General features: G+C 54.0%; 1 protein-coding gene across 2 annotated transcripts; it reads left to right on the forward strand.

Moving 5' to 3' along the window:
- The first annotated feature begins 3,650 nt into the window (after positions 1 to 3,650).
- Positions 3,651 to 24,462, forward strand: Atp1a3 (ATPase Na+/K+ transporting subunit alpha 3). Of its 2 annotated transcripts, none has more exons than XM_013146833.3 (23): positions 3,651 to 3,823; positions 7,910 to 7,996; positions 8,086 to 8,145; positions 8,272 to 8,475; positions 9,118 to 9,231; positions 9,340 to 9,474; positions 10,072 to 10,189; positions 10,312 to 10,580; positions 12,469 to 12,667; positions 12,748 to 12,857; positions 12,938 to 13,072; positions 15,425 to 15,617; positions 15,975 to 16,150; positions 16,233 to 16,369; positions 17,012 to 17,162; positions 17,272 to 17,440; positions 21,080 to 21,234; positions 21,305 to 21,428; positions 22,064 to 22,209; positions 22,670 to 22,800; positions 23,247 to 23,348; positions 23,684 to 23,775; positions 24,079 to 24,462. In XM_013146833.3, the coding sequence occupies exons 1-23, from the start codon at positions 3,818 to 3,820 to the stop codon at positions 24,105 to 24,107; spliced, it is 3,042 nt and encodes a 1,013-aa protein (XP_013002287.1). In that variant the 5' UTR covers positions 3,651 to 3,817; the 3' UTR covers positions 24,108 to 24,462. The 2 variants fall into 2 exon arrangements, with proteins under 2 accessions (XP_013002287.1, XP_063108246.1); XM_063252176.1 differs by having other exon boundaries at positions 3,663 to 3,823; positions 7,871 to 7,996.
- The last annotated feature ends 1,031 nt before the right edge of the window (positions 24,463 to 25,493 follow it).

Raw genomic sequence — 25,493 nt, forward strand, 5'->3', positions numbered from 1 at the left:
CTGGGGACACCGGGTCTCGTTTCCTGGGGGTAGGAGGGTGTTAGAGGCTTTTGGAACCACAGCCTTGAGGGTGACTCCACCCACGGCCCTGCCTGCAGCCATCAGGTCAGCCTAGGCCCCAGCAGCTGGAGCCCCTCCATTGACCTCCTCTCAGGACAGGGAGTCTGCGACAGGGACCCCGAGACAGGTGGAGCGATGCGGGGCTCTGGAGAGGCGAAGATGGGGGGCAACAGAAACACGGAGAGAAACCAAACGGGGTTCAGAAAGGGAGGGCCAGTGAGCCAGCTCCCTGTGTCAGAGCCTGGGGTGGCGTCTAGGGTGGGAAGCGTGTCCTGGGGCCAGGGTGATTCAGCGACTTGGTAATCGGGAGCGTGAGTGCTCGTCAGTGAGGCCACGGTGCCTGTGACCCTGTGTTTCTGTTGAATTCGGGGCCTCCCCCCAGACCCTGAGAGGGGAAGCAAGGAATCCCGGTGGGGGCCGACGAGGCTGAAGGGCTGCTTAAGCAGAGAAAAGGGTGGGTCTGCCTTCTGTCCCCGCCCTCCTGCGCCCCACTGGAGGTTTCTGTGGAAACTGCAGCTGAGAAAGGACGAGTGAAGGTTAAACGGCGGGAACCAAAACGAGGCCGAGCAGAAAGGGGAGAGATGGAGCTGATGGGGAAAGAGGAAGACGGGGTGGGTAGGGGAGAGGTAGACATGAGGCAGAGGAGACTAGGAGGGAGGTAGGAGAGGGAGGGATGGCAGAGGAATGGGGGCGAGAGGAGACTGGAGGAGGGGAGAGAACAAGGTGGAGGAAGCGAGGAACCAGGCAGCGTAAGGGACACAGCGCGGGTAAACGGAGACCAGCGATGAGCAAAGGCAGAGAGGGCTGGAGAGAGGCAGCTGCAGACGCCGAGCCCGGGAGCTGTCCGTTCAGCACCCGCCTGGTGGACAGCAGTGAGGGGCCTGGCTTCCGGGGTCAGACCGCTTCCCGCAGGCCTCGGGCAGGCCCGCTGCAGCTGGAGAGATTCTCCTCCCGACATCCAGCACCCCAGGGCCGCTTCGCTTAATCCCCACCTTGCCCCTTCTGTGTCTCGGGCCCTTGCTGTGTTTGTGTCCTTCAGGGCTAACGCCAGCATCTCTCTATGGCCTCCACATCTCTTAGAGATGCTAAATCCCAGGATGGACTCGAGACGGCTAGAACAGGATTGCAGACGTTTATGGGGTCTCCTCTCTCTGATCTTCTCTGTTGTCTCCCCATTTCTGAGCCATCTTCCCCCACCAAGTTTCTGCTCAAAGTCTGTCTTTTTCCCAGTCTCCCCCGCTTGACAAACCTGTCTTCAGTAGGCTTTCTAAATCCCGGTGTCTTTCACCTTCACTGAGTACTTCTTGCTGTCTGCCTGTTTTCTCATCTCTGACTTTGCTCTCTACCTCCCTCTCTCTCTGTGTCTGTCTCTCTCCGTCTGTTTCAGCCTCTCTGGTCTTAGTCTGTGTTTTTCTTCTTCTAGCTCTTCTTCTACATCTCACGCCGAGCTCCTATGTCCCCCTCCACCCCTGTGACCTTCCAAAGTCTTCCCTCCCCCTGCTTCCGCAGAGCCTGTGCCGGAGCATGCTGCATAGTCATCAGTCTAGCCAGGCTCGTGGCTTGGGAGGGAGCACACGAGGGGGCCTGAGTCTGTGTCTGGGGTGGTACATGAGGGCTCAATACTCCCCTAGTTCAGCTGGAGAGCAGGAAGACAGCCTACATCTCCTGGAGCCCAGAGTTTGCCCCCCTCCTCGGGCTCCCCTGTCTGTGCAGTCCCATTTTCCATGGTCCTGGCCCAGACCTCCACGGAAAGGCACGAGGAGAGGGAAGAGATGCATATTGACCAGCTCTTTTCCTGGAGAAGGGGAAGAGTTGGGGAGTGGGGGTGTCTGGAGGTGATGCACCTGAGTTAAAAGATGTGGCTCCTCCTCCTTTCCTAGTCTCCATGGCAACAGCCTGGCCTGCAGACCCAGCCTCCTTTGCTGCAGAGTCAGTCTCCCTATTACCGTGGCAACAAGGGACAGCAGGAAGGATGAGGACAGGTCAGAGAACAGAATTGGGATGAAGCTCTGTGTGCTGGGGAAACCTCCCTGCCTCCTTGTTCCCTGGACTGTCTCTGTGCCTGTCTAAGGCCATTTTTCTGTGGCTCTGACTCTTCCTCCATCTCTGTGCCTCAGCCACTGTGTCCTTTCACATATTTTCCTGACCAGGCCCTGGTTTCTTACCCCCACACACATACGCATACACACCAAGCTTACTCCTGTCCCTTGCTTGTGTCCCTCATATCTCACATGTGGGAGGGATGCCTATGCTAAGAAAGCCATAGGTTAGGCATCCCCCCACTCCATATCCTACCACTCCCCCGGGAAAATGGAGGGTGCTCTTCACAAGGTGGTGTTGGAGTGAGGGTGGGAGCCCTGACTCCTCAGGTTCCAGGAGGATGGCTGATGGGTGTTTGGGCACTGTATATGTGTGCAGACCTGGGATGGGGTGCCAGCTGTGGGACTGTGTATGTGTGTGCATACACATACCATGAGTGATGGGAATGTGATTACACAGTAGTGCCCATGGAAACCTGTGCGGTGTGTCTGGGAGCAGTGTGAAGCCTATGTGTCTGTGATAGTGCTGAGGGAAGCTATGTACTGACTCAGGGTTGCACGGGGCAGTGTCTGGGAGATGGTGCAAGGTCAGGTGTGGTAGGGAGTGCGACCCAAAAGTCTGCAGTGTAGTGTCCTGAAGGGGCATGGATCTACACGGTACTTTAGGACTAAGTGTGATTCTGTTGGGATGTGGTGGATGTGCACCATGCGTGCTCCGCATGTGCTTCCCGTGCTTGTGTGATATATGGTGGGTGTTCGAGGGTCCAGGCTGATGTATGAGGGCACGTGACTGTGATCCGGTGGTGGTGGATGTGTGGGCTGTGGTGATGGCTACCTGTGTTGCTGAGCATTTCCGGAGCCTCCTGGTGCAGCCTGGATATATGCTGTGTCTCCTGCGTGCTGTGTGGTTGTGGCTTATGGGATAGTTCAGTCTTGGAAGTGGAGGGGCACACCGTGGTGGTGGTGGTGGGGCGCACCGAGAGGGGGCCTAGGAGCTCTTTCCTCTCTGTACCACCTCTCCTCAGTTGGGGGGGGGGTCTTCCTTACTCTCTTGTGCTTCTCAGTTTCCCCTAAGAGTGGGCTCAGATATGAGGCTTCTGCAGGACTTTTCCTGAACAACGCTGCTCTAGACTCGTCCCTCCCCCACCCGCCTCACTGCAGAGGGGGTGCTGTGGAGCCCCTGCCTTATTGCGGTGGTTCACTGGGGCTTTCCCCCTCCCTGTGTCCACCCCCTTACTGAGTCCTCTCCCTACAGTACTCCACAGTGACAGGATTTTCAGAGTCCTTCCTCTTTCACTGCCCCCTCCTCAGAGGCCCCAGGAGGTCTCCAGGTTTCTCGCCGCGAGGGAGGGGGTGGTCGCCGGGATCCCCAACTTCCCCCTCCTTCGCAGCGCTCCTCCCTCTTGGTGGCGCCGCCACTTTGCGGAGATGGGGTGGTGAGGGGGGAGGACAGCTGCAGTACTGGGGGCCGGGCCGCGGGCTGTCCATCAGCGCAGCGGCGTCCCTGATTGGCCCGCGCCGCCCCCCACTACGGGCGCGGGCATATGAGGAGGCGGAGGCGTCGGGCACCGCAGCCTCTGTGCGGTGGGACTGAGGACCGACGGAGCTCGCTCCGACCGAGGCGCGGGCGCTGCAGAGGCCCGAGCCCGAGCCCGCGCCTGAGCCCGCCCTGAGGCCGCCGCCCACGCACCAGCCCTTCTCCCCGCGGAACCGCCAGGATGGGGGTAGGTGCCGGCTGCATGTGTGACATTGTGGGTCCAGTGACACTGGGGTCGAGGGCTCCAGGCCCCCATGCGTCCCAGGTCTATGTCCCGTGTTCATGTGGGCCTGCTGACCCTATTTGTCCTTGTGGCTGTGTGGCTGCTGTCCGGGGCCGCTGGGTCGGCGGGGGTCTGTGGCGCATGTCCGCATGTCGGCGTGGCTTTGTGTGCTGGGGCCCGCGGGAGCGTGGGCTGGACCCCGCATCTCTGCCTGACCTTGCGGGGCTGCATGTGTGTGGTTGCATGTGTTCGGTTGCGCGGGTGCACGAGTGTGTGTGTGTGTGTGTGTGTGTGCGTGACTCCCAACTCTGGCAGGCCCTGGGCTGCCTGAGCTCTGTGGCCCCTGCTGTGTTAAAGCCTGTAACCCGCGTTTAGGGATGTCAGAGAGCTGCATTAGTGTATCTGGGGGTACTGAACACCCACGTCCTCTGGCGGGGTGGATTGATGGCCAGGCTCTGGGATGGACACCAGATGACCTCTCTTTCTCCTTCCAGGAGAAAGAGGCTCTGATTGTGGGGGAGTCTGCAGTGCGCTCGGACTAGGGCTGCGGAATGTGTGTGCAGCCCCTAATCTGGCGGAGCAGACACAGGGCTGAAGGGGCAGGAGAGCAGTGCCTGAGACTGAGTGCTTGCCTAAGGGTGTGCGAATGCAAAGCTGTGGTGGGGGAGAGCGCCTGCTATGCCCTTGTCTGTGTCCGTGTGTCCTTCTCTGTCTGTGAGTCTCTCCAGCAGATGCCGCCTCCTTCCCTAACTGACCACCTGACCCTTGCTGCAGCCCTGGATTCCTCCCTGTGTGTCGGGGGCGGGGCCTGGGGGGAGAGCCAGGGAAGGAGGTGGGTGGGTTGGGATAGGTGAGATTAAGAAAGATGGGTCATGGGGATGGCAGAGGTTGAGAAAAAGCACCAGAGGGATGGGGAGAAAGATGGCGGAGGAAGGCTGATGGGCCCAGGGATGGAGGTGGGGGATGGGGCTGCAGATCTGTGGGTTGGGGAGAGTGATGGGGGATGGGAGGAGAACTGGGTGGAGGGAGGAGTAAGGGGAAGAGGGAGGTGGGAGTTAGTGATGGCTTTCAGGTAAGTGGAATGGAGGGGGAATGAGGGAGGATTGGGGGGAGACTGAGGCCAAAATGCCTTAGAGAAATGGGGTGGGGGCTCTTAGGGAAAGAAATTGGGACTGGAGGGGAAGCAAAGGGCTTCCATATGGGTGGGAGAGACAGACAAATAGAAAGACAGAAATGGGCCCACACAGAGAGACACTGAAAGAGAGAAAGACAAATGGAGACAGAGACAAGCAGAGAGACGTGGAGAGACAGAGACATGGAGAGACACTGAGAGACAAAATGAGAAACTGAGACTGAGATGAAGGCGCACAAGGGTAGACATTTCCTGTTCAGAGACAACACAGTCTGCCAGAATGCTAGGAGGAGGAGCCAGAGGAGAGAAGTGGAGGTCAAGGGGGGACAAGCTCAGAGATAACGGCCATCCGCACCGAGGTGGGGGACCAATGAGGTGCAGAGGCTGAGCTGTGCAGGCTCGAGGCAGGCAGACAGCATGGAAAATGGCGAGGAGCTGCAGAGGCGGGCTACAGCGAGACAGGCGTGTCCCTCATCCTCAGAGGTGCTCCTGCCCTGCAGTGTGCCCATCTGCTCCCCTGCCTTGCCTGGGAAAGCCTCAGCTTCCCACTCCAACAGATGGAAACTACCCCCCAAGGAGTCTGGTCATGACAAGGGCAAGCAGGAGCTACGGTTCTCTTGCCAGAGACCTGGGAACCTCAGCCTCTCCCCTTTAGATCCTGAGTCCAGACCTCAGTCTCTCCCCACCAGTAGCCAGGAGTCCAAGCTCCAGGCTTCTCTTCCAGACTCAGGGGTCCATGTCCCAGCCTCCTCCTTCAGACCCAGGAGTCCAGGCCCCCAGTTATTTGTGTCTGAAGATCTAGGGAACGGGTTGGACACCAGCCATCGCTCTCAAAGAAACCCAGGCTGCAATTTCTCGGCCTTCCCTAGGGCTTCAGAGATGGGCAACTGGCTTCTTTTACTTCTGCCAGTGCCCTGTTCCTCTAAGTCCTCGGTCACTTCCCACCTTGACCTCATAACTTCTTGTCCCCAAGGCACATCTCTCTACCTATGCTTATCCTGTCTGGGAATTTCAAGACCCCAGCCCCTGGCATGAAGGTCGGGATAAGGATTGGTCCCTCAAGACACTGTGCCCTAAGCTTCTGTGCCTCCATGTCTGAGACGCAGTGCTGTTGCAGGGCTGGCTCGGGGCCAAGCCTTCTTCCCACCCCACTGAACCCCTTCTTGAGGCTCCCAGACCTCCAGGCTGCTGCCCATCTTGGCACTCTTGGTTTCAGCCTCAGGTCTGGGGGCAGACAGCTCAGCCTCTGCAAGGTCACAAGGAGATTAGCGCTGAGCCTCGCTGAGCCTTGGATCCCAGCCTGGCCCTGGGCCCACAGGATCTGTCAGCAGCCTGCTACAAGCACCTGGCTTCAGCCTGCTACAAGCACCTGGCTTCAGCCCACCTCTCCTGCCAGCTTTGGACACTACCCTTCTCATCCACCCAGGCCCCCAGGCTGCAAGTTCAGTCCCTCCCCTCACACCATGCCCATGTTAAGCTAGGTCTGATGCTTGTGCCTCTTGCTTGTCTGTACCCCAAATCCCTGCTAGCTCCTACTCAGTCCTCCAAGATCAGACTGTGCCCATCCCTTGTTCAAGACCATCTGTGGTTTCCACAGTCTCCCAGGCGAGATGCCAGAGTCCACGTCTTATCCGTCAAGATCTTCAGGACTGGCTGCTTATGCACAGCAGGCTGCTTACCCATGTAGGCCTTTGTCCCAGCTGTGCCCAACATCTGAAGTACCCTTGCCTCTCCTTTTTTGCAAGGGTGGGGGCTGCTGAGGCCTGCTGCTGAACGTGTCTCTAAAGTCCAGTGTTTTCTGATTCTGCATCTTTCCCCCTGGTTCTGGCTGACTTGATTGTGCCTTTCTGTTTATCTCTCAAGCTAAGACTCCCCTGTGAGGTCTGCCAAGATTTTCTAGTCCTTTGACTCAGATATCCATGGGGCTGGAGAGATGTCCAGAGAAGGAGAACCAGCTAAGAAGACATGACATATGGGAAGACCTGGAGCTCTGGGGTTGGAAGGACAGCGATACCAAGGGGGAAAGAGTGGGGAAGACAGGAAGACACAGGGAGAAAGAGAGGGAGGAAGAGAGAGAGAGAGAGAGAGAGAGAGAGAGAGAAAGGCAGAGACATGTTCAGCAGCGGGCCTCAGCAGCCCCTACCCTGGAGGAAGGAGCCCAGAGAGAATCAGAATCACAGAAACTAGGACGGATTTGGATAAACATCTCCAAGAAACAAAGATAGACACCATACGATACAGACATAAGGAAGAGATCAGAGAGAGATGGAGACAAAAATCATAGAGAGAACCAGAGACAAAGAGATAGAGACAACAGAGATGGGGGAAGAGAGATCAAGAGAGGCAAAGAGCCCGGGAGAGATAGAGACCAGTATAGGAGAGAGAAAGAAACAGGAGATGTAAACAGAAACAGCAAAAAGAGAGGTACAGAAACCTGGAGCTGGGGCGGGGTGGGGGTGGGGGGGACAGAGAGAGAGAGAGAGAGAGAGAAAGGCAGTGACAGATCTAGCAAGAGACAGAGGCCCAGGAAGGTCAGATGGGCTCAGGGAGAAACAGACAGAATGAAACACACAGAGATAGAAAGACAGAGACTGAAGAGAAGCAACCCACAGAGATGCGGAGAGAGACGCAGGCAGAAGCTGACAGAGACCTTAGGGGACAGTGTCCCGGAATCCCAGTGACAGTGAGGCCAACTTGATGAGACAAGTCTCTGAGGTTCTAGGAGAACCCAGAGACCCTGGGCAGAGACAGGGAGGCCCTGAGCGACAGAGGGAGACTCCCAGAGACGGCCTCACAGCCAGAGAGACAGGGACCCAGACCAGGAGGTGAGCTGGGGCACGCAGGGCCGGTGTCCCTCTGGAATCCCTTCTCGCCCGCAGTCTGGTGGCTCTGACAGCTATCGTGTCGCCACCTCGCAGGACAAGAAAGATGACAAGGGTTCGCCCAAGAAAAACAAAGGCAAGGAACGCCGGGATCTGGATGACCTCAAGAAAGAGGTGGCGATGGTAAGTCCTACTTCTGTGGCCCCCCCAGCATGCCCCCCAGAGCTCCGGCAGGCCTTTTCTCATCACCTCCCCTACATTTTGTTCCTCAGACGGAGCACAAGATGTCCGTAGAAGAGGTCTGCCGGAAGTACAACACGGACTGCGTGCAGGTGAGAACTGGGGTGGACGCCAGGGCCTGAGTAAGGAGGATGGGGGGCTTGGTGTCCTGGGTGATGGGCATGCTGGGGTGCCAGGGCTGCTTAGGGACTGTTCTGTGTGAGCCCTGTGTCTCCTAGGGTCTGACACACAGCAAAGCACAGGAGATCCTGGCCAGAGATGGGCCTAATGCACTCACACCGCCACCGACCACACCGGAATGGGTCAAATTCTGTCGCCAGCTCTTTGGGGGCTTCTCTATCCTGTTGTGGATAGGGGCTATCCTCTGTTTCCTCGCCTATGGCATCCAGGCGGGCACTGAGGACGACCCTTCTGGTGACAATGTGAGTACTGTCCATCCTGCCCTCTGCAGAGCCACACACATTTAGGGATACACAGAGCTTCAATGTCTCCCTGCCCCTTCACAGTTTTCAAAATGTACTTTTGTCCTTTTTCTTTCTATAGCCACAGTCCACAGGGCCAGTGTCCCCTAGAATCCCCTGTTCCTCCAGGCCAGTGGTTCTGACAGCCAACTTTCACTATCACTGGGTAACAGAATCAGACAGAGTGAACCCAGACAGTCACACTAGGACACAGATTCAAACCATAACCACTTGGTTCAGACACAGACACACAGATGCAAATCATCGGACAAAGGCAGACCAGCAGAGAAACACAGAGATTCACGTACAGAGATTCCAACACAAACAGTCCTGTAAGTGCAAGGCCAGGCATGAAGAAAGATCCACAGATACACAGACAGACACAAGGACAGACACTCAGCTTGTCGAATGGCGGCAAGAAGACACAGATACACAATTATTCCCAGAAATTCAGACACAGTCATGTACAAAACCCAGACAGACACACAAAGAGACTCAAAATGCAGACCTTCACTGTCATGAAGCTCCTTCCAGACTACAAACTCAGGATGGTAGGAGTGGCTCAGGGCAACCGTGACCTTAAATCTCAATGTCTCCCTGCAGCTGTACCTGGGGATCGTGCTGGCAGCCGTGGTGATCATCACCGGCTGCTTCTCCTATTACCAGGAGGCCAAAAGCTCCAAGATCATGGAGTCCTTCAAGAACATGGTTCCCCAGGTGAGGGGTGCCCAGAAAGGGCCTAGAAGGGTGTGGGCAGAGGGTCATGACTAGTGACCACCAGACAGAAGGAGTCCAGGATGTAACTCTTCTCTGTACCACCCCTAGCAAGCCCTAGTGATCCGGGAAGGTGAAAAGATGCAGGTGAACGCTGAGGAGGTGGTGGTTGGGGACCTAGTAGAGATCAAGGGTGGAGATCGAGTGCCAGCTGACCTACGTATCATCTCAGCTCATGGCTGCAAGGTGAGCCTAGGATCTGCATCCCAGCCATGCAGACTCACCAAGGAGTCTACCCGCAATACCCCCTGCCCTGTGACCCATCCACTCTTCCCTCACACCCAGAGTCCAGGCCCCCAGTCGCTCCTCCCTCAGACCCAAGGGTCTAGGCTCAGCCTCCTCCCTCAGACCTGGGGGTCCAGGTCCCCAGTCCCTCCTCCCTCAGACCCCAGATTCCAGGATCAGCCTCTTCCCTCAGACCTGGGGGACCAGGCCCAGCCTCCTCCCTCAGACCCAGGGGTCTAGGCCCAGGCTCCTTCCTCAGACATGGGTCCAGGTCTAGCTCCCTCCCTCAGACTTGAGGGTTCAGGCCCAGCCTCCTCCCTCAGACCCAGGATTCCAGGACTCAGCCCCAGTCTTCAGACAGCCTCATGTATCTAAGACCTTGGCAAGCATGCCTGTACCTTCTTGCCTCAAAATCCCAGTCTCTGTCCTCTGGGCCCTCTGGGCAACCAGGCTTCTAGCTTGTCATCAGTCAGAGGCTTCCCCTCTAACCCCTCTGGATACATGCCCTCTGACCCCAGGCCTCGGACAGAGACCTGTTTCCATTGCTCCCACCTCCAGGTAGACAACTCCTCTCTGACCGGCGAGTCTGAGCCCCAGACCCGCTCCCCCGACTGCACACATGACAACCCCTTGGAGACTCGGAACATCACCTTCTTTTCTACCAACTGTGTGGAAGGTGAGGCAGGCTCACTGGGAACACGCAAGGGGGGTACACAGAGCAATATGCTTCAGAGGGCTGGACTTCTCAAAGCCTTCATGAACCCTACTTCACTTGGCACCAACCCTCTGGCCTTGCAGGTACTGCTCGGGGTGTGGTGGTGGCCACGGGTGACCGCACGGTCATGGGCCGCATTGCCACGCTGGCTTCGGGCCTGGAAGTGGGCAAGACACCCATTGCCATCGAGATTGAGCATTTCATCCAGCTCATCACTGGCGTGGCTGTCTTCCTGGGCGTGTCTTTCTTCATCCTCTCCCTCATTCTTGGATACACCTGGCTCGAAGCTGTCATCTTCCTCATCGGCATCATTGTAGCCAATGTCCCAGAGGGCCTGCTGGCCACTGTCACGGTGAGGCTGGATTCTGGGTCTGAGAGAGGGTGGTGGAGGCCTGGCGTCCTGGGTCTGAGGTGGAGGGCTGGGGCCTGATGCCTTGGGTCTGACAGAGAGGAGCTGGGGTCTTGGTCCCTGAGTCTGAGGGAAGGAGTTGGGGCCTGCACCCCTCGGTCTAAGGGAGGAGGGCTGGACCTGGATCGCAGTGCTCTTGAGAAGAATCCTGTGGGTCTGAGCCTCCTGTTCCTGAATGAGAAGGAGCCTGGAACTTGGAGGGCCTCCTAATCAAAATCAACAAGCAACAAGCCAGCATCTAAAGAAATACCATAGAGCATTAAAAACCTTTAATCCTATTGGGGCTAGGGATTTAGCTCAGTGGCATAAGCGCCTGCCTTGCAAGCAGGCAGTCGTGAGTTTGATCCCTGGTACCGATATAAAGGAAAAAGACAACAACAACAAAAAAACCTTCGATCCTATTACTTTTTAATTTACTGAGTTAAGATGAACACACGCGTACACTCATGGCTAAAAAGTCTACATATGAGGTCAAGTTAAAAAATGACAGTTGTCAGGGCTGGGGATTTAGCTCAGTAGCATGAGAACCTGCCTTGCAAGCAGGCAGTCATGAGTTTGATCCCCAGTACCGATTAAAAAAAAAAAATGACAGTTGTCAAGTCCCGGTCTTGCAAATAAATAAATGGAGACTTGAGTGACTAAATACAAAAATACCTGGAAAATACACAAAGCCCACGTGGATTAGATGTGGCCTCCTTTGTTGTTCCGTGGATGTTGCTGGAGGTGGCACCCAGGCTTCATGCAAGCTAAGCCCATGTCTACCATCCAGCTCCAGGTCTAGTTGGGTGGGGCCATCCTAGGAGCACTGTGCTGCCCTCTGTTCCTCTATTTAATATGGTGCAAAGTTCACCTACTACGATGCCTAAAGGCTTCTTACTGGCAATCACGTACATGCAACGCCTGCACATACTAGGAAGACACATCTGAGGATGCCAACAGCACACTGCATCAGCTGTACCTTGGTGGGATCTCCTAAAGCCCCCTTCACAACCTCATTCAGACAGTGTCTTCCCCACCTGCCCTCCATGAAGAATTAACTACTAAAGCTGGGTATGGCAGCAATCACTTGAGTCCTAGCACTCTGGGAGATGGAGACAGAAGGATGGCAAGTTTTGAGCCCCACCTGGGCATCTCAATGACTTACTAAGAACTGATATCAAAATTTAAAAAATTAAATTAAGAAATTGGGGATGTAACTCAGTGTGAAGGCCTTGGTTTCAATCCCTAGTCCTGGGAAAAAATATATAATAGCCTCCAAATCTGGCTTTTAACATCACAGATTAATTTTGCCTTTTTAATACTTAATATCAGTGGCATAATTCTGTATGAGCTCTTATTTGACTCTTTAGGCTAACATTTAAATTTTTTTTCTTTTTTTAATGCTGAAGGCCAAACCCAGGGCTTTGCACTTGCTAGGCAAACACTCTACCCCTGAGTTAAATCCAGAGTTCCTATTTTTGCTAACTTGTGTTTGAGCTCCATCCACACAGTTACAGGTGGCAGTCATTTTTACTTTTTCATCAGTGTATAGTATTCCATTTTTGATCCCTTAGTTCATCCTTTCAGCTTTTAGTGGATACCGGGTTGTTTGCCATTTGTGCCTATTAGAAATGTTGCCACTGTGAACATTCCGGAGCATGTCTTCGGGAACACATCTGAGCCTGTTTCTAGTGGTCTGTACTGGGGAGCAGCACTGCTGGGTGATATCTGTCCTTGCCAGGCCATCGAAGGATTTCCTGGGGCTAGGCAGGCAGCTGTGGCATCCATGCTGCTCATCCCTACCTGCCACAGGCTGCCACCTGCGTCTCACTCACCCTTGCATGTCCTCCAGGTGTGCCTGACCCTGACCGCCAAGCGCATGGCCCGGAAGAACTGCCTGGTGAAGAATCTGGAGGCTGTGGAGACTCTGGGCTCCACGTCCACCATCTGCTCAGACAAGACAGGGACCCTTACCCAGAACCGCATGACTGTTGCCCACATGTGGTTTGACAACCAGATCCACGAGGCTGACACCACCGAGGACCAGTCAGGTCAGTGGGGACCCAGAGTGGGGAGCTATGGGCACTTGTCCCCAGGGGCCCCGCCTCGCCCTCACACATGTCTCCTTCAGGAACCTCATTCGACAAGAGCTCGCACACCTGGGTGGCTCTGTCCCACATCGCTGGACTCTGCAACCGTGCTGTCTTCAAGGGTGGTCAGGACAACATCCCTGTGCTCAAGGTAGGTGTAGTGCCAGCCTCCCCGTGGCGTGCCTGAGTCCCCCGCTCTGCGCTCCTGTGTGACAGCACCCTCTCCCGCAGAGGGACGTGGCTGGGGATGCCTCCGAGTCTGCCCTGCTCAAATGCATCGAGTTGTCCTCTGGCTCCGTGAAGCTGATGCGGGAACGCAACAAGAAAGTAGCCGAGATTCCCTTCAACTCCACCAACAAATACCAGGTATGGACGGGGCTCTTGGGGCTGAGGCCTCACTTTCTCTGCCCCTGCAACAGTCATCTTTGCCCTACTTCCCCCTTTCTTTGGGCAACATATTGGTTTCAGAGCCTCAGTTTCCCCTCCTAGAAATTGGGAATGAATGATAACACCCGGCTCATAGGAAGAGGAACTGGCCAAATCAGTGAGCAAGAGGAAGCACGAGACCTTTGCTGGAATGAGAGGCAGGGGAGCACAGAGCTCCATGCAGCAGAGGTTGGGCACCTGCCAGAGGTCTCTTGGGCAGAGAAGCAATGTTCATGTATTTGTCGAATGTTTTTTTTTTGAGCAGCCACCACATCTTGACCCTGTTCTAGGTGCTGACAGTACACACAGTGGTGAGGGAAAGAGTGAAGCCGCTCCCCTTTGGAGTTGACATTGTAATGGTACAAGACAGCCGGAGACAAGGGCATGAGGCAAAGCGTGCTGAGGCCATGCTTGCCAGGCAGGTGCTTGTGCCACTCATATCTCCTCTTACTTATTTACTTACCTATTTGTTATTTACTTTATTTATTTACTTACTTTGGACTTGAACCCAGGGCTTTTGCACTGGGTTACATTCTTTGGCCTTAGTTTTATTTTTTATTTTGAATCTCACTAAGTCACTAAGTTGTCCAAGCTGGGCCTGAAGTTTGGATCTCCTGCTTCAGCCTTCCAGAATGCTAGGAAGCCGTGCCAGGCTTCACATCTTTTTAAATAGCTTTGTGGAGCTATAATTCACATACCATGATCATCTATTTAAAGTGTATAATTTAGTCGTTTGAATGTTTTCGCAGATACATGCATCCACCTACATAGTCAATTTTAGAGCATTTTTATCACCTCAGAAAAAAAGCCTGCACCCCTTAGCTAACACCCACCTCCTCTTCCTCCATCCTGCCAGCCCTAAGCAACCACTAACCTACTTTCCATCTCTGGGGGCTTGCCTATTCTGGACATCTCATAAAGATGGAACCCTATAGCCTGTGGCCTTTTATGTCTGCCTCCTTTCACTTAGCATCGGTCTCCAGATCCATCCATGGTGTGTGTCAGAGCCTCCTGTCTTTTTAAGGCTAATATCCTGTTGTATGTATAGATCATATTTGGCTTGACCACTCTCATCCGTTGGTGGGCATCTGGGCTCTACTCATCCTCTGGTTCTTATGAACAATGCTGCTGGGAGCTTTGGTACACAAGCCTTTATGCAGATGTGTGTTTGTGTTTCTCTTCCTCAGAGGTTGCCAGGTTATGTGGTCGTTCTTTCTAGCCTTCTGGGAAACTGCCAAATTGCCTGCCAAAATGACCACCTCGTTTTCTAGTCACTCATTTTTTTTTAACTTTTTGCGGTGCTAGGAATGGAATCCAGAGCCTCAAGCGTCTAGATAAGTGCTTTACCACAGAGCCATGCCCAGCCTGGCCCATGTGGGTAGCGTGGATCTAGGGCGGCAGAGGCGAACCAATAGCACGAGTGCCCCAGTGAGCCGAGTCTGTTACCACTGAAAGCTCTAAAAGGTTCACCGTCACCAATCTCAGGAATCCAGGTGGGGGTGACAGTAGCCAGGCCAGGGCCGGGGGCAGCTGTGGAAGCAGGAAGAGGCCAGATTCTGGGTGAATTTCAGAGGCAAGATCAGGGGGCTGGGGATTTAGCTCAGCAGTGTAAGGGCTTGCCTGCCTGGCAAGTGCAAGGTCATGAGTTTGATCCCCGGTACCTAAAAAAAAAAAAAAAAAAGAAAAGAAGAAAGAAAAAGAAAAGAAAAGAAACAGAGGCAAGAAGACCAGATGTGGTGGCCCATTAGAGGCAAGATAAGAGGGAGCAGGCCAGGGCAGAGAGAGTGAACACACAATCAAAGAAAGATAGCCAGGGGTTCTGGGAAACCCAGAGTGCAAGAGATGGAGAGACAGGATAAGCAGATATCTCTATGAGAGAATCCAGGAGACAGATAAATAGGGCTGGATATGTAATAAATAAATAAATAAATAAGGAGATCTTTTAGCTGGGCTTGTTGGTACTGTAATTGCAGCCGTATAGGAAGCTGAGGCAGGAGAATCAAATTCAAGCCTGCTCTGGCCAACTTGCTCACTTAGCAAGACCTTGTGTCAAAAAGCTTTGGGATGTAGCTCACTGTAAAGCTAAAGTGTGGTGCAGTGCACAGCACCACACACGCATGCACAAACACACACACACACACAGTCTAAGAGAGCTGTAGGCAATGCTCCTGGAGGACCTCTGTCCTGGTGCCCATGGCTCTGGGCAGCGGGCGGGACAGCCGTAACCCAGCTGGACACAGGCAGCCTCTGGGGCCCACCATGCTCAGGCGTGCTGCCCCTGCTCTGTCATAGCTATCCATCCACGAGACCGAGGACCCTAACGACAACCGATACCTGCTGGTGATGAAGGGTGCTCCCGAACGCATCCTGGACCGCTGCTCCACCATACTGCTGCAGGGCAAGGAGCAGCCACTGGATGAGGAGATGAAGGAGGCCTTCCAGAACGCCTACCTGGAGCTCGGCGGCCTGGGAGAGCGAGTGCTCGGTGCGCATTGAGGGTTGAGTGTGGTCATGGGGCAACTGGACCGGCTCTGGGGGCTCCTTGGGGTAAAGCAGGGTACGATGCTGCCCAAAGCTAGAACACATCGGGGCTGGGGATTTAGCTCAGAGGCATAAGCGCCTTCCTTGCAAGTGTGCAGTAGTGAGTTCCATCCCTGGTACCGATAAAAACGAAAAAAAAAAGACAAAAAAAAAAAAAAAAAAAAAAAAAAAAAGCTAGAACGCACCACAGGTGGATGCATGAATGAGAAAGAGGGGCATGCTTAGAGAATGAACCGACTATTCGTGCAGGCATGGAGGTCCCCAGGTGAAGCCTCATGGCCCCAACCTGTCCTTGCTCCAGGTTTCTGCCACTACTACCTGCCTGAGGAGCAGTTCCCCAAGGGCTTTGCCTTCGACTGTGATGACGTGAACTTCACCACAGATAACCTCTGTTTCGTGGGCCTCATGTCCATGATTGACCCTCCCCGAGCAGCCGTCCCTGACGCCGTGGGCAAATGCCGCAGTGCGGGCATCAAGGTGAGGCCTGGGCCAGTGCAGGGAGGCAGGGTTGGTGACCCACAGGGGAAACTGGGCCATCCCTAAAGAACAATTCCTGCAGGTCATCATGGTCACCGGCGATCACCCCATCACGGCCAAGGCCATCGCTAAGGGAGTGGGCATCATTTCTGAGGGCAATGAAACCGTGGAGGACATTGCTGCCCGGCTCAACATTCCTGTCAGCCAGGTCAACCCCCGGTGAGCTGCCCTGCCCGGCCCTCAAAGCTGTCACTACAGTGGGGGACCCATCTCCTTTCCTCCCTGTCCTCCACCTGATTGTGAAAGTGGCGCCCTGTGCTGCAGCCGCAGGGATTGGCAGGCTGGGGTCACCTCCCAGCTGTGCAGCCTGGGATGAGTCACTTAGCATCTCTGAGCCTCAGAGTCCTGTAAAATGGGCCACCAGCGCTGCAGGTATAGGTAGCTCTATTGTACAGCTCTTACCTAGTACACACGAGGCCCTGGGTCCCCTGCCACCAAAAATAAATCAAAAGGAAATACGTTGAATGGGCTACCAGTGCTTAGTGTTTCAGAAAGTTAAGTGAAGCCCTGTATTTCTCTGTGTCAATCTCTTTTCTGTCTTTGTCTCTCCTCCGTCTTGTCTTTCGGACTTCCTCAGCTTTCCCACCTGAGGCCTAGCTGTGTGTCTGTCTCCTCACCCCTTTGCCTGCATAGCTCATTGCCTCTCAGTCCTTCCTGAGGTCTGGACCCCACACTGGGGGCCTCTTTTTTCTCCTAGGCCTGGGCCTCTGGCTCTCCTGTCTGTATAGAGCCCATCTGTCAATTAGCCTGCACCCCTCCTCACCCTGACCTTGATTGCTGGCTCTCCTCTGCCCTTCCCAGGGATGCCAAGGCCTGTGTGATCCATGGCACTGACCTCAAGGACTTCACCTCAGAGCAAATCGACGAGATCTTGCAAAATCACACGGAGATCGTCTTTGCCCGCACTTCCCCTCAGCAGAAGCTCATCATTGTGGAGGGCTGTCAGAGACAGGTGGGCTGGACCCCTGGGTCTGAGGGAGGGGGCCGGGCCTGGACCCCTGGGTCTGAAGGAGAAGAACATTAGAGGTCTCTGGATCTTATTCTTCCTCTCCATCCTCCAGGGAGCAATCGTGGCCGTAACTGGTGATGGTGTGAATGACTCTCCTGCTCTGAAGAAGGCTGACATCGGGGTGGCCATGGGCATTGCTGGCTCTGACGTCTCCAAGCAGGCAGCTGACATGATTCTGCTTGATGACAACTTTGCCTCTATCGTCACTGGTGTGGAGGAGGGTGAGTTGGTCTGGGGTGTTATTGGAGATGGGGTGACTACAGGGAGCCAGAGAAGGGCCAGGGGCACAATATCACAGTAGCAGCGCAATGCATAGTACAAATCATAGTATCTGCCAGGCATGGGAGCAGGGCGGGGGAGCTAAGCTTACCTTCTTTATCTTCCCTGCTCCTAGGGTTGGGAGCTTCCTGGGGCAGGACTGGGCTGATGCATTTTGGGTCACTGCATTGGCACCCACAGACCCAATCTGTTGCACAAAGCTGACCTGAAGCATTTAGAAGCACAGCACTACTCACGCTGGGTGTGGTGGCACATGTGCATAATCTTAGCACTCTGGGAAGCAGAGGCAGGAGGATCCGAAATATAAACTCAACCTGGACAACTTATGACTTAGGGAGTCTCTGTCTCAAAATTAACATAAAAGGCAAGGGTTGAGTATGTAGCTCCATGCAAAGGTCCTGGGCTCAATCCTCAGTGCTGGGGGAGAACAAATTACTACTCCTTATGGTGTGATGGCACATAACTCTATATAATCCCGACTGCATTGGGAGCTGTGGTAGGATTACCATCCTGTGACCAGCCTGGGCAAGACTCTGTCTCAAAATTGAAAACAAGCTGGGCGTAGTGAGTCACATATGTAATTCTGAGGCGGGAGGATCACTGTGAGTTCAAGGCCAGCTGGGCTAGAGAGTGAGACCCTATCTCAAAAACAAAGCAAAACAAATTAAAAATAAAAAGGGAAAATGGAATAGGTCAGTAGTAGAGCCTCCTGGGTTCTACAACAAAAAATAACAACAACAACAATAAAACAGAACCGAAAAACTAAAATGAAAAACAAAATACCTGCTTAGTGCAGTGGCCAGGAAGCAGAGGCTCCTGGGAGGCTCATGGTCAGCGTGACCTGGATGGCCTGGAGGCTGGAGTCGCAGGCGGAGAAAGTTGTGTGGCCGAGAAATGTTAGTGAGGGACCTGGGGAGTGCAGTCGGCTGGGGCTGGTGCTGAGGTGAGGCAGCTTGTGGCTGGTTCCTATGTCATTTCATCCTGATCATCAGTGTAATTCGTTATAGCTATAGAAAATGCAGCAATGCAGAAAAATTCAAACCACCCAAAGCCCCACCATCCAGAAATAAGTGTTATTTATACTTTGGTGATTGTTTCTTCCATTTCTCTCCCCATTTGAAATGTCGCTGTAAATACTAGCTTGGTTAATAGAGAGGGAAAACAGTAGAGTGACACATTAGAGACCCACAGCCCTCGTGTCCAGTGTCCCAGGAGGAACCTGGCTGACTTTCTTCTCCACAGACAGTGTCTACGCACATGCAATGCAGCCGTGCACAGATCCAGGCACTCAGACCTTCCAGATACTTCCTGGGCTTGTATCTTGTCTGTTGCAGACTCCAGGGACGCAGCTGTGAGCAGTGCAGACAGGGTCCCTGCTCTCCTGGGCTGGGAGAGATCCCCTCACCCCAGCTCATGCTAAAGACATAATCGCAACTTGTAACAGTGCTAAGGGGGAAGCACTCAGGGGCCAGGACAGCTAGTAACCAGAGTCCAACCTAGACAGTGTGGGCAAAGAAGCCCCACTGAAGTAGAAGAAAGCTTACCTTTCATTAGGTGAAATTCCACAGATACCAGAGAGGAGTAACTGGCATCATGAAATCCTTACAACCAATGCCCGACTCCAAGTGACCAGGGCATGGCTGATCTGGCCACACTGGGGCTTAACCACTCTTAAGCCATTGTTTCACCCAGGAACACAGCTGAGGTGAGAAGCAAGTAGTTTGTGAGGGGCAGGGAGAAAGAATGACGGTCAGGGGGGACACCCAGGGATCTTTGTTACACGAAGGTGATCCCTCTGCAGCCTATGGGGCCTGTTTTTGCTTTAAATGATACCTAAAAGCATAAAAAAAATTATACATACATGCAGTACCATGTGATCTTTTGACAGCTATACACACTGTAATGTTTGAATCAGGTTAAGCGATTACTTCCTCAAACACTTCTCATTTCTCCTTTTCTCCTCCTCCTCCTCCCCCTTCTTTTTGTGGTACTGAAGACTGAGCCCTGGGCCTCCCACAAGCTCCATAGATGCGCTTCTTGCGAGCTGCACCTCCAGCCCGTACCCCTGTCTAACTTTACTCATACCCACTGATCAACTTTCCCTCAGCCCCTCCCCACCCTAATCTTCCCAGAGTAACTGCCATCATCTGGTCTTCATTTCTATGACATCAACTTGTAAAAATTGTACATCTGAGGGAGAAGATGCACATGTCCTTTGTGGCTGGCGTTGTACATATTCGTCAGGTGCTGTTTCCAGCTCTTGGCTCTTGTCAGCAGCAGGAGTACAGAGCTGCCTTTGACAGACAGTTCATTTCCTGTGGACATATACCCAGGAGTGGATTCCTGGATCGTATGGTAGTTCTTTCTTAAGTCTTTGAGAAAGCCCTACACAGTTTTTCATAAAAGCCATATGAATTTACATTCCTGTAAGAATTCCCTTTTCTCTGCATCCTCACCAGCACTTATCATCTTTTTCCTTTTTTGTAACAGCCATTCTTACCGAGCTGAAAGAACATCTCGTGGTTTTGATTTGCATATTTCCCTGATGATCAGTGATGGTGACAGTTTCTCATAGAACGGTTGGCCATTTGCATGTCTCCTTTGGAGAAGTGTCTATTTAGGTCATTGCCCATATTTTAATCAGGTTACTTGTTTTTCATGATTTGTGCAGGGACTCATGGCCTCTTAGCACAAGGGGAAAACTGGAAGATGGGGCTTATTGGCTTAGTCTTTAGATTTTTACTAGGTACACACTATATTAGCCACATTTTTTATATACATGCAATGAGTGGGGTCATCCTGGGGTTAATGGGTCCATAGCTGCTGCCACTGCTGCTTCTTCTTTGAGATAGGGTCTTCTATGTAGAGTTCAGGCTGACTTTTTTGAGCTCACCCTGTAGCTCATGTTACCCTTGAACTCATGGCAATCTTCCTGCCTCAGCCTCCTGAGTGCTGGGATTCTATGTGTGCCACCATGCCTGGCTCTGGCTTCTTTCTTTCTGTGCTGTGCTGTGTCCCTCTGCATGAGTGTCCCAACGTTTATTCATCTAAACACCTGTCATTGCCACTGGGTTGACAGGTTTAGAGCAGTGATGAATAATGCCGTGGTGAATGTTCTTGCACTGGGTCTCTGGGAGACAGAAGCACTCATTTCTCTTGCATACAAAACCAGGAGTTAGGTTCCTGTGTTCTTGGGGTAAGATGTTTAATTTTTATTGAAACTACCAAACAGGCTTCCATAGTGGGTGCACTTCAAGACGGTTGAACTAGGCAACATGGTCAAAAGTTTGTGTGCGAATGTGGAGGGGTAAAGGCTGGGTGTGGTGGTGCATGCCTGTAATCCTAGCACTCGGGAGGCCAAGGCAGGAGGATTGCGAGTTTGAGGCCAGCCTGAGCTACATAGTGAGTTCAAGGCCAGCCTGAACTACATAGCAATGTCCTGTTTCAAAACAAAACGAAAAAACAAAAGTGTGGATGGGTGGGGGACAGACTAGAAAGAATGCAAGGACTGGGCAGGGAGAGGCAGGGCTTGGGGCTCCCTTGTGGAGCTGCCAAGCTCTGAGTCTGCCTCCCCACAACAGGCCGCCTGATCTTTGACAACCTGAAGAAATCCATCGCCTACACCCTGACCAGCAACATCCCCGAGATCACGCCCTTCCTGCTGTTCATCATGGCCAACATCCCCCTGCCCCTGGGCACCATCACCATTCTGTGCATTGACCTGGGCACTGACATGGTGAGCCTGCAGCGACAGAGCGGGGCGGTGGGATCTTCCCTTCTCCGCTCACCTGGGCTCTCCCTCCCAGGTCCCTGCCATCTCTTTGGCCTATGAGGCTGCCGAGAGCGACATCATGAAGAGACAGCCCAGGAACCCACGCACAGACAAGCTGGTCAATGAGAGGCTCATCAGCATGGCCTACGGACAGATCGGTGAGGGGCGAGGTGCCTGGCTGAGGGCTGCCCTGCAGAGGCACCGCAAGCCCCCTGCTGGCCCTACGGGGTGGAAATGGTGCGGCCAGCCTGAGAATGATCTGAGGGCGGGGCAAGAGCCCCAACCCTGTCCTTCTCCGCCCCCTGCTGCTGGGAACTATGTCTGCAGAGCCCTACAGGTGCAGACCAGCTGCCCTGGGATATCCCAGCAAGCAGAAACTGCCTTCTGGTGGTCAGAGGCCTGGGGGAGCTCATTCTTGAATCCAGGCTTCAAGTGGGGTCCTCTGGGATTGTGCAGTATTCCAGTGGCTGGGTCAGGGAGCAGAGCCTTGAAGATATTCATGCAGGACAGGCCACTCCCAAAGGCATCTGGCCCAGGCAGCCATCCCAGGAGCTCTCCCCTGGGTCCTCCAGAGGAGAGCTGCAGGGAGTAATGGCACACACCTATAATCCCAGCATGTGGGAGGCTGAGGCCAGCCTGAACTGTGTAATGAGACCCTGTCTAAAACAAAACAAAACAAAACAAAACAAAGCAAAACCACAGATGACAGGGCCTGGCAAGAGGACTGAGGTGGCCCACAGAGGGTCTCATGGGCCTGCTGCTGACCACTCGGCTCCCTTCCTTCCTTTTCCAGGGATGATCCAGGCTCTTGGTGGCTTTTTCTCCTACTTTGTGATCCTGGCAGAAAATGGCTTCCTGCCCAGCAACCTGGTCGGCATCCGGCTGAACTGGGATGACCGTACTGTCAATGACCTGGAGGACAGTTACGGGCAGCAGTGGGTGAGTGGATCTGGCTGGGGAGCCCCACAGCCAGAATCTCTGCCCACTAGAGGAGCCCTGGACAAGTTGTGCAAGCCATGAGGGGTCCAGTCCTACCATTGTACCCGAGGGGCAGCGTCCTGACCTCCCCACACACCTGGGCTTACCTAAAGCTTTGGTCCAGCTTGGGCCTTGGCTTCTACTGCCCAAGCTCTTGACCTGCCAGGCCTTCTTCTCCCTCTCTGTCTGTCCTTTCAAAACTCAACTGTTGTCTGTCCCCTTGGTCTCTAGGAGATAGCTGAGGCCCCACCTTCCTCTTCCCCACATCTCCTCCTTGCCCCGGGTCTATGAGCTCTGAGACAGGAGCACATCTGAGGCCTAGGTAGCCTGTGCAGGGGTGGGCAGATGGGCATCTGGGCTGTGGGACCTGGGCCAGGGCTGTAGCCATACGGTGACACTGCACCCGTCCTCTCTCCTGCAGACATACGAACAGAGGAAGGTGGTAGAGTTCACGTGCCACACGGCCTTCTTTGTGAGCATCGTGGTCGTCCAGTGGGCCGATCTGATCATCTGCAAGACCCGGAGGAACTCAGTCTTCCAGCAGGGCATGAAGTGAGGGCCAGTGCAAGGCGGCTGCACAACCATCCTTCCAGTCCATGTGTCCGTCTGTCCCTCCACTCATGCCCTGAACTTCCAGCTTTGCCTCTAAACAAGGATCACATGTGTCTGAGTTCTGTCTCTGTCTGTCTCCCGGTGAGGTGTAAGGGGTGCTGGGGTCCTCAGCTCTGCTTTATCTTTTTATACCACTGCATCTGTCCGTCTGTCCCCTCTCCTTTCTGTGCCACCATCTCTGTACCTCTCTGTGTGTCTGTGTCTCTCTCTGTCTCAGTATCTCTGTTGGTCCCTCCTCTTGGGCTCTGCCCATCTGTCACTGCCTCTGTGTTCTCGCTTCTCTCTGGGCCTGCATCACCATCTCTGTCTCTTCCACCTGTCTCTGTGGCTCTGGCTGTCGGCTGGCGGGTTCTGGAGGCTCAGCCCTGCCTCGCCTCTGTTTCCAGGAACAAGATCTTGATCTTCGGCTTGTTTGAGGAGACAGCCCTTGCTGCCTTCCTGTCCTACTGCCCTGGCATGGACGTGGCCCTTCGCATGTACCCTCTCAAGTAAGCACCCTTACCCCTTCTTGTCCCCTCCACAGAGCCTTCCTCCAAGAGACACTTTCACAGGCCAAGCCCGTGATAAGCCCTGGGCACAGCTGTGGACCTCTGGCCCCACTTCCCCTGGAGTCTCTCTGGATCCCCCACTCTGTGTACCACTGCTGTCCCTCTTGCAGTACCCCCAAGGCCCTCTCCCCAAGGCCCGTCCTTAAGAAAGCCGCTGTGCAGGCCCCAGGGCAGCCCCCTCTGCTGCTCCAGAGGATGCTGGGAGGCCAACCCTGCCATCCCCACAGGGACTCTGCCCCGCGTCCTGCACTCATGCCCTTCTCTCCGCTCTGCAGGCCCAGCTGGTGGTTCTGTGCCTTCCCCTACAGTTTCCTCATCTTCGTCTATGATGAAATCCGCAAACTCATCCTACGCAGGAACCCTGGGGGTGAGAGGCCAGGATGGGGCAGCTGGGGGCCTGAGAAGGGGTCAGGTTGTCATGGGTGGCTTGTCCCATGTCAGTCTCTGTGTGTTCCCCTCCTGGTGCCCATCTGAATTCCTCTCCCTTGTCCCTCTTCTGTCTTCCTGTCTTTCTGAGCCTCCTCCTGTCTGTCTTTCCAAGTGTGTGGTTCTCTTTCGGGTTCATCGTTATTATTTCTGTGCCTTCCGCCTCCACCCCACTACAGATTTGTACCTCTGTCCTCCTGTCTGTCTCCATCTCTCATTCTGTGTCTCCTCTTTGTCTCTCTAGGTTGGGTGGAGAAAGAAACCTACTACTGACCTCAGCCCTGCCACACTGCCCATCTCCTCCCTGCCCCCACGCCCAGGACAGCCCCCTCCGGTCCTGCCATTTTGTATTCTGGAGGGAGGGGCCCTCTCTCCCTGTGGCCCCGCCTGGCCCCCACCCCCCGTGGTCCTTCCTGCCCTCCTTGTCTCCCTCTCTCTGGCTGCTTCTGTCCCCCACAGCCCTGCCTCCCCCTTTTCTGTGTCTGTTACTCTCTCCTCCTCGTCCCTCTGTCCCTACCCCTCCCAGCCTCCTCCCTGGGCTGTTTTTTACTCCCCGTCAGCCCTGGTCCCCGGCTCGTGCCATCTCTGGTTCCGGACAATTATGAAATATATCCGAGGGGAGAGAGCAGTGGGCTGCGTGTTGTGCTGCTTTCTGGCTGGGCCATGGGCAGGATGTGTCCCTTTGGCTGGCACCACTCCCAGGTGACTCACGCCTGGCATCAGCTTAGGAGCCAAAGACACTTGCAGTCACTGAATCATGGAGTTTTAGCCTCCACAGAAGTGAGGCAGCGAACTTTCGGGGAGTGGGAATACGGAACAAGATCAGAGAGGAAGTGAATGACACTTGGGGTGGGGGGAGATCCCCTCCTGTGGGCGGAGGACCCTGGGGGGCCACAATGTGGAGATGATGATGGCAGTGACCGCCGATGCCCCTGCTAAGTACTCTGCACATCGTAGCTCATTTAATCCCCAGGAGACCTGAGGCACAGAGAGGGGGATGACTTGTTCATGGCCACACAGGAGCTAAGAGTGACCCATCAGGGATCCCTATGCCAGTTTCTTTTGTTTTACTAAAGTCAGCTTTCAGCAGCAAACCATACACATCTTTGGGTTTTAGGGAGTTTTTTTTAATACTGGGGATTGAACTCAGGGCCTTCATACTAAGTAAGCTACATCTCCAGCACTTTTTATTGTCTGTTTTTGTTGTTGTTTTTGCTAAATTACTTAATGGCCATGCTGGACTCAAACTTTCAATTCTCCTGCCTCAGCCTCCCTCTGGGATTATAGGTGTGTACCACCATGCCTGCCTCAAAGCACATACATCGCAAGAATAAAACTCTGTGGTTTTAAAATTACATTCATGTAATCACCTCTATGACATCAGGCACAACATTTCCATCCACCCAGAAAGTGCCATTGTGTAGCCCCCAGTGGCAACCACTGATCTGATTCTGGTACCATATCACTTTGTTCTTGAGCTTCATGAAAACAGAATCTTTTTGGGGGGTGTGGTTTGAGATAGAGTCTCCTATGTAGTTCAGGCTGGCCTTAACCTCGATTATGTACCCAGGCTGGCCTCGAAGTCAAGCTGACCCTCTTGCCTCAGCCCCCGGAGTGGTGGGATTACAGGCATGCCCCACCATATCCAGCTATGTAGAA

Source organism: Cavia porcellus, unplaced genomic scaffold, assembly GCF_034190915.1.
Source record: "Cavia porcellus strain 051 isolate PalLab524CR breed Dunkin Hartley unplaced genomic scaffold, mCavPor4.1 scaffold_7, whole genome shotgun sequence".
NCBI lineage: Eukaryota > Metazoa > Chordata > Mammalia > Rodentia > Caviidae > Cavia > Cavia porcellus.

Coding starts and splice junctions, on each gene's coding strand:
- Atp1a3 (XM_063252176.1), top strand. Junction 9,475..10,071: donor TCTCAGCTCATGGCTGCAAG/GTGAGCCTAGGA, acceptor TCCCACCTCCAG/GTAGACAACTCCTCTCTGAC. Junction 15,618..15,974: donor CCTGGGAGAGCGAGTGCTCG/GTGCGCATTGAG, acceptor TCCTTGCTCCAG/GTTTCTGCCACTACTACCTG.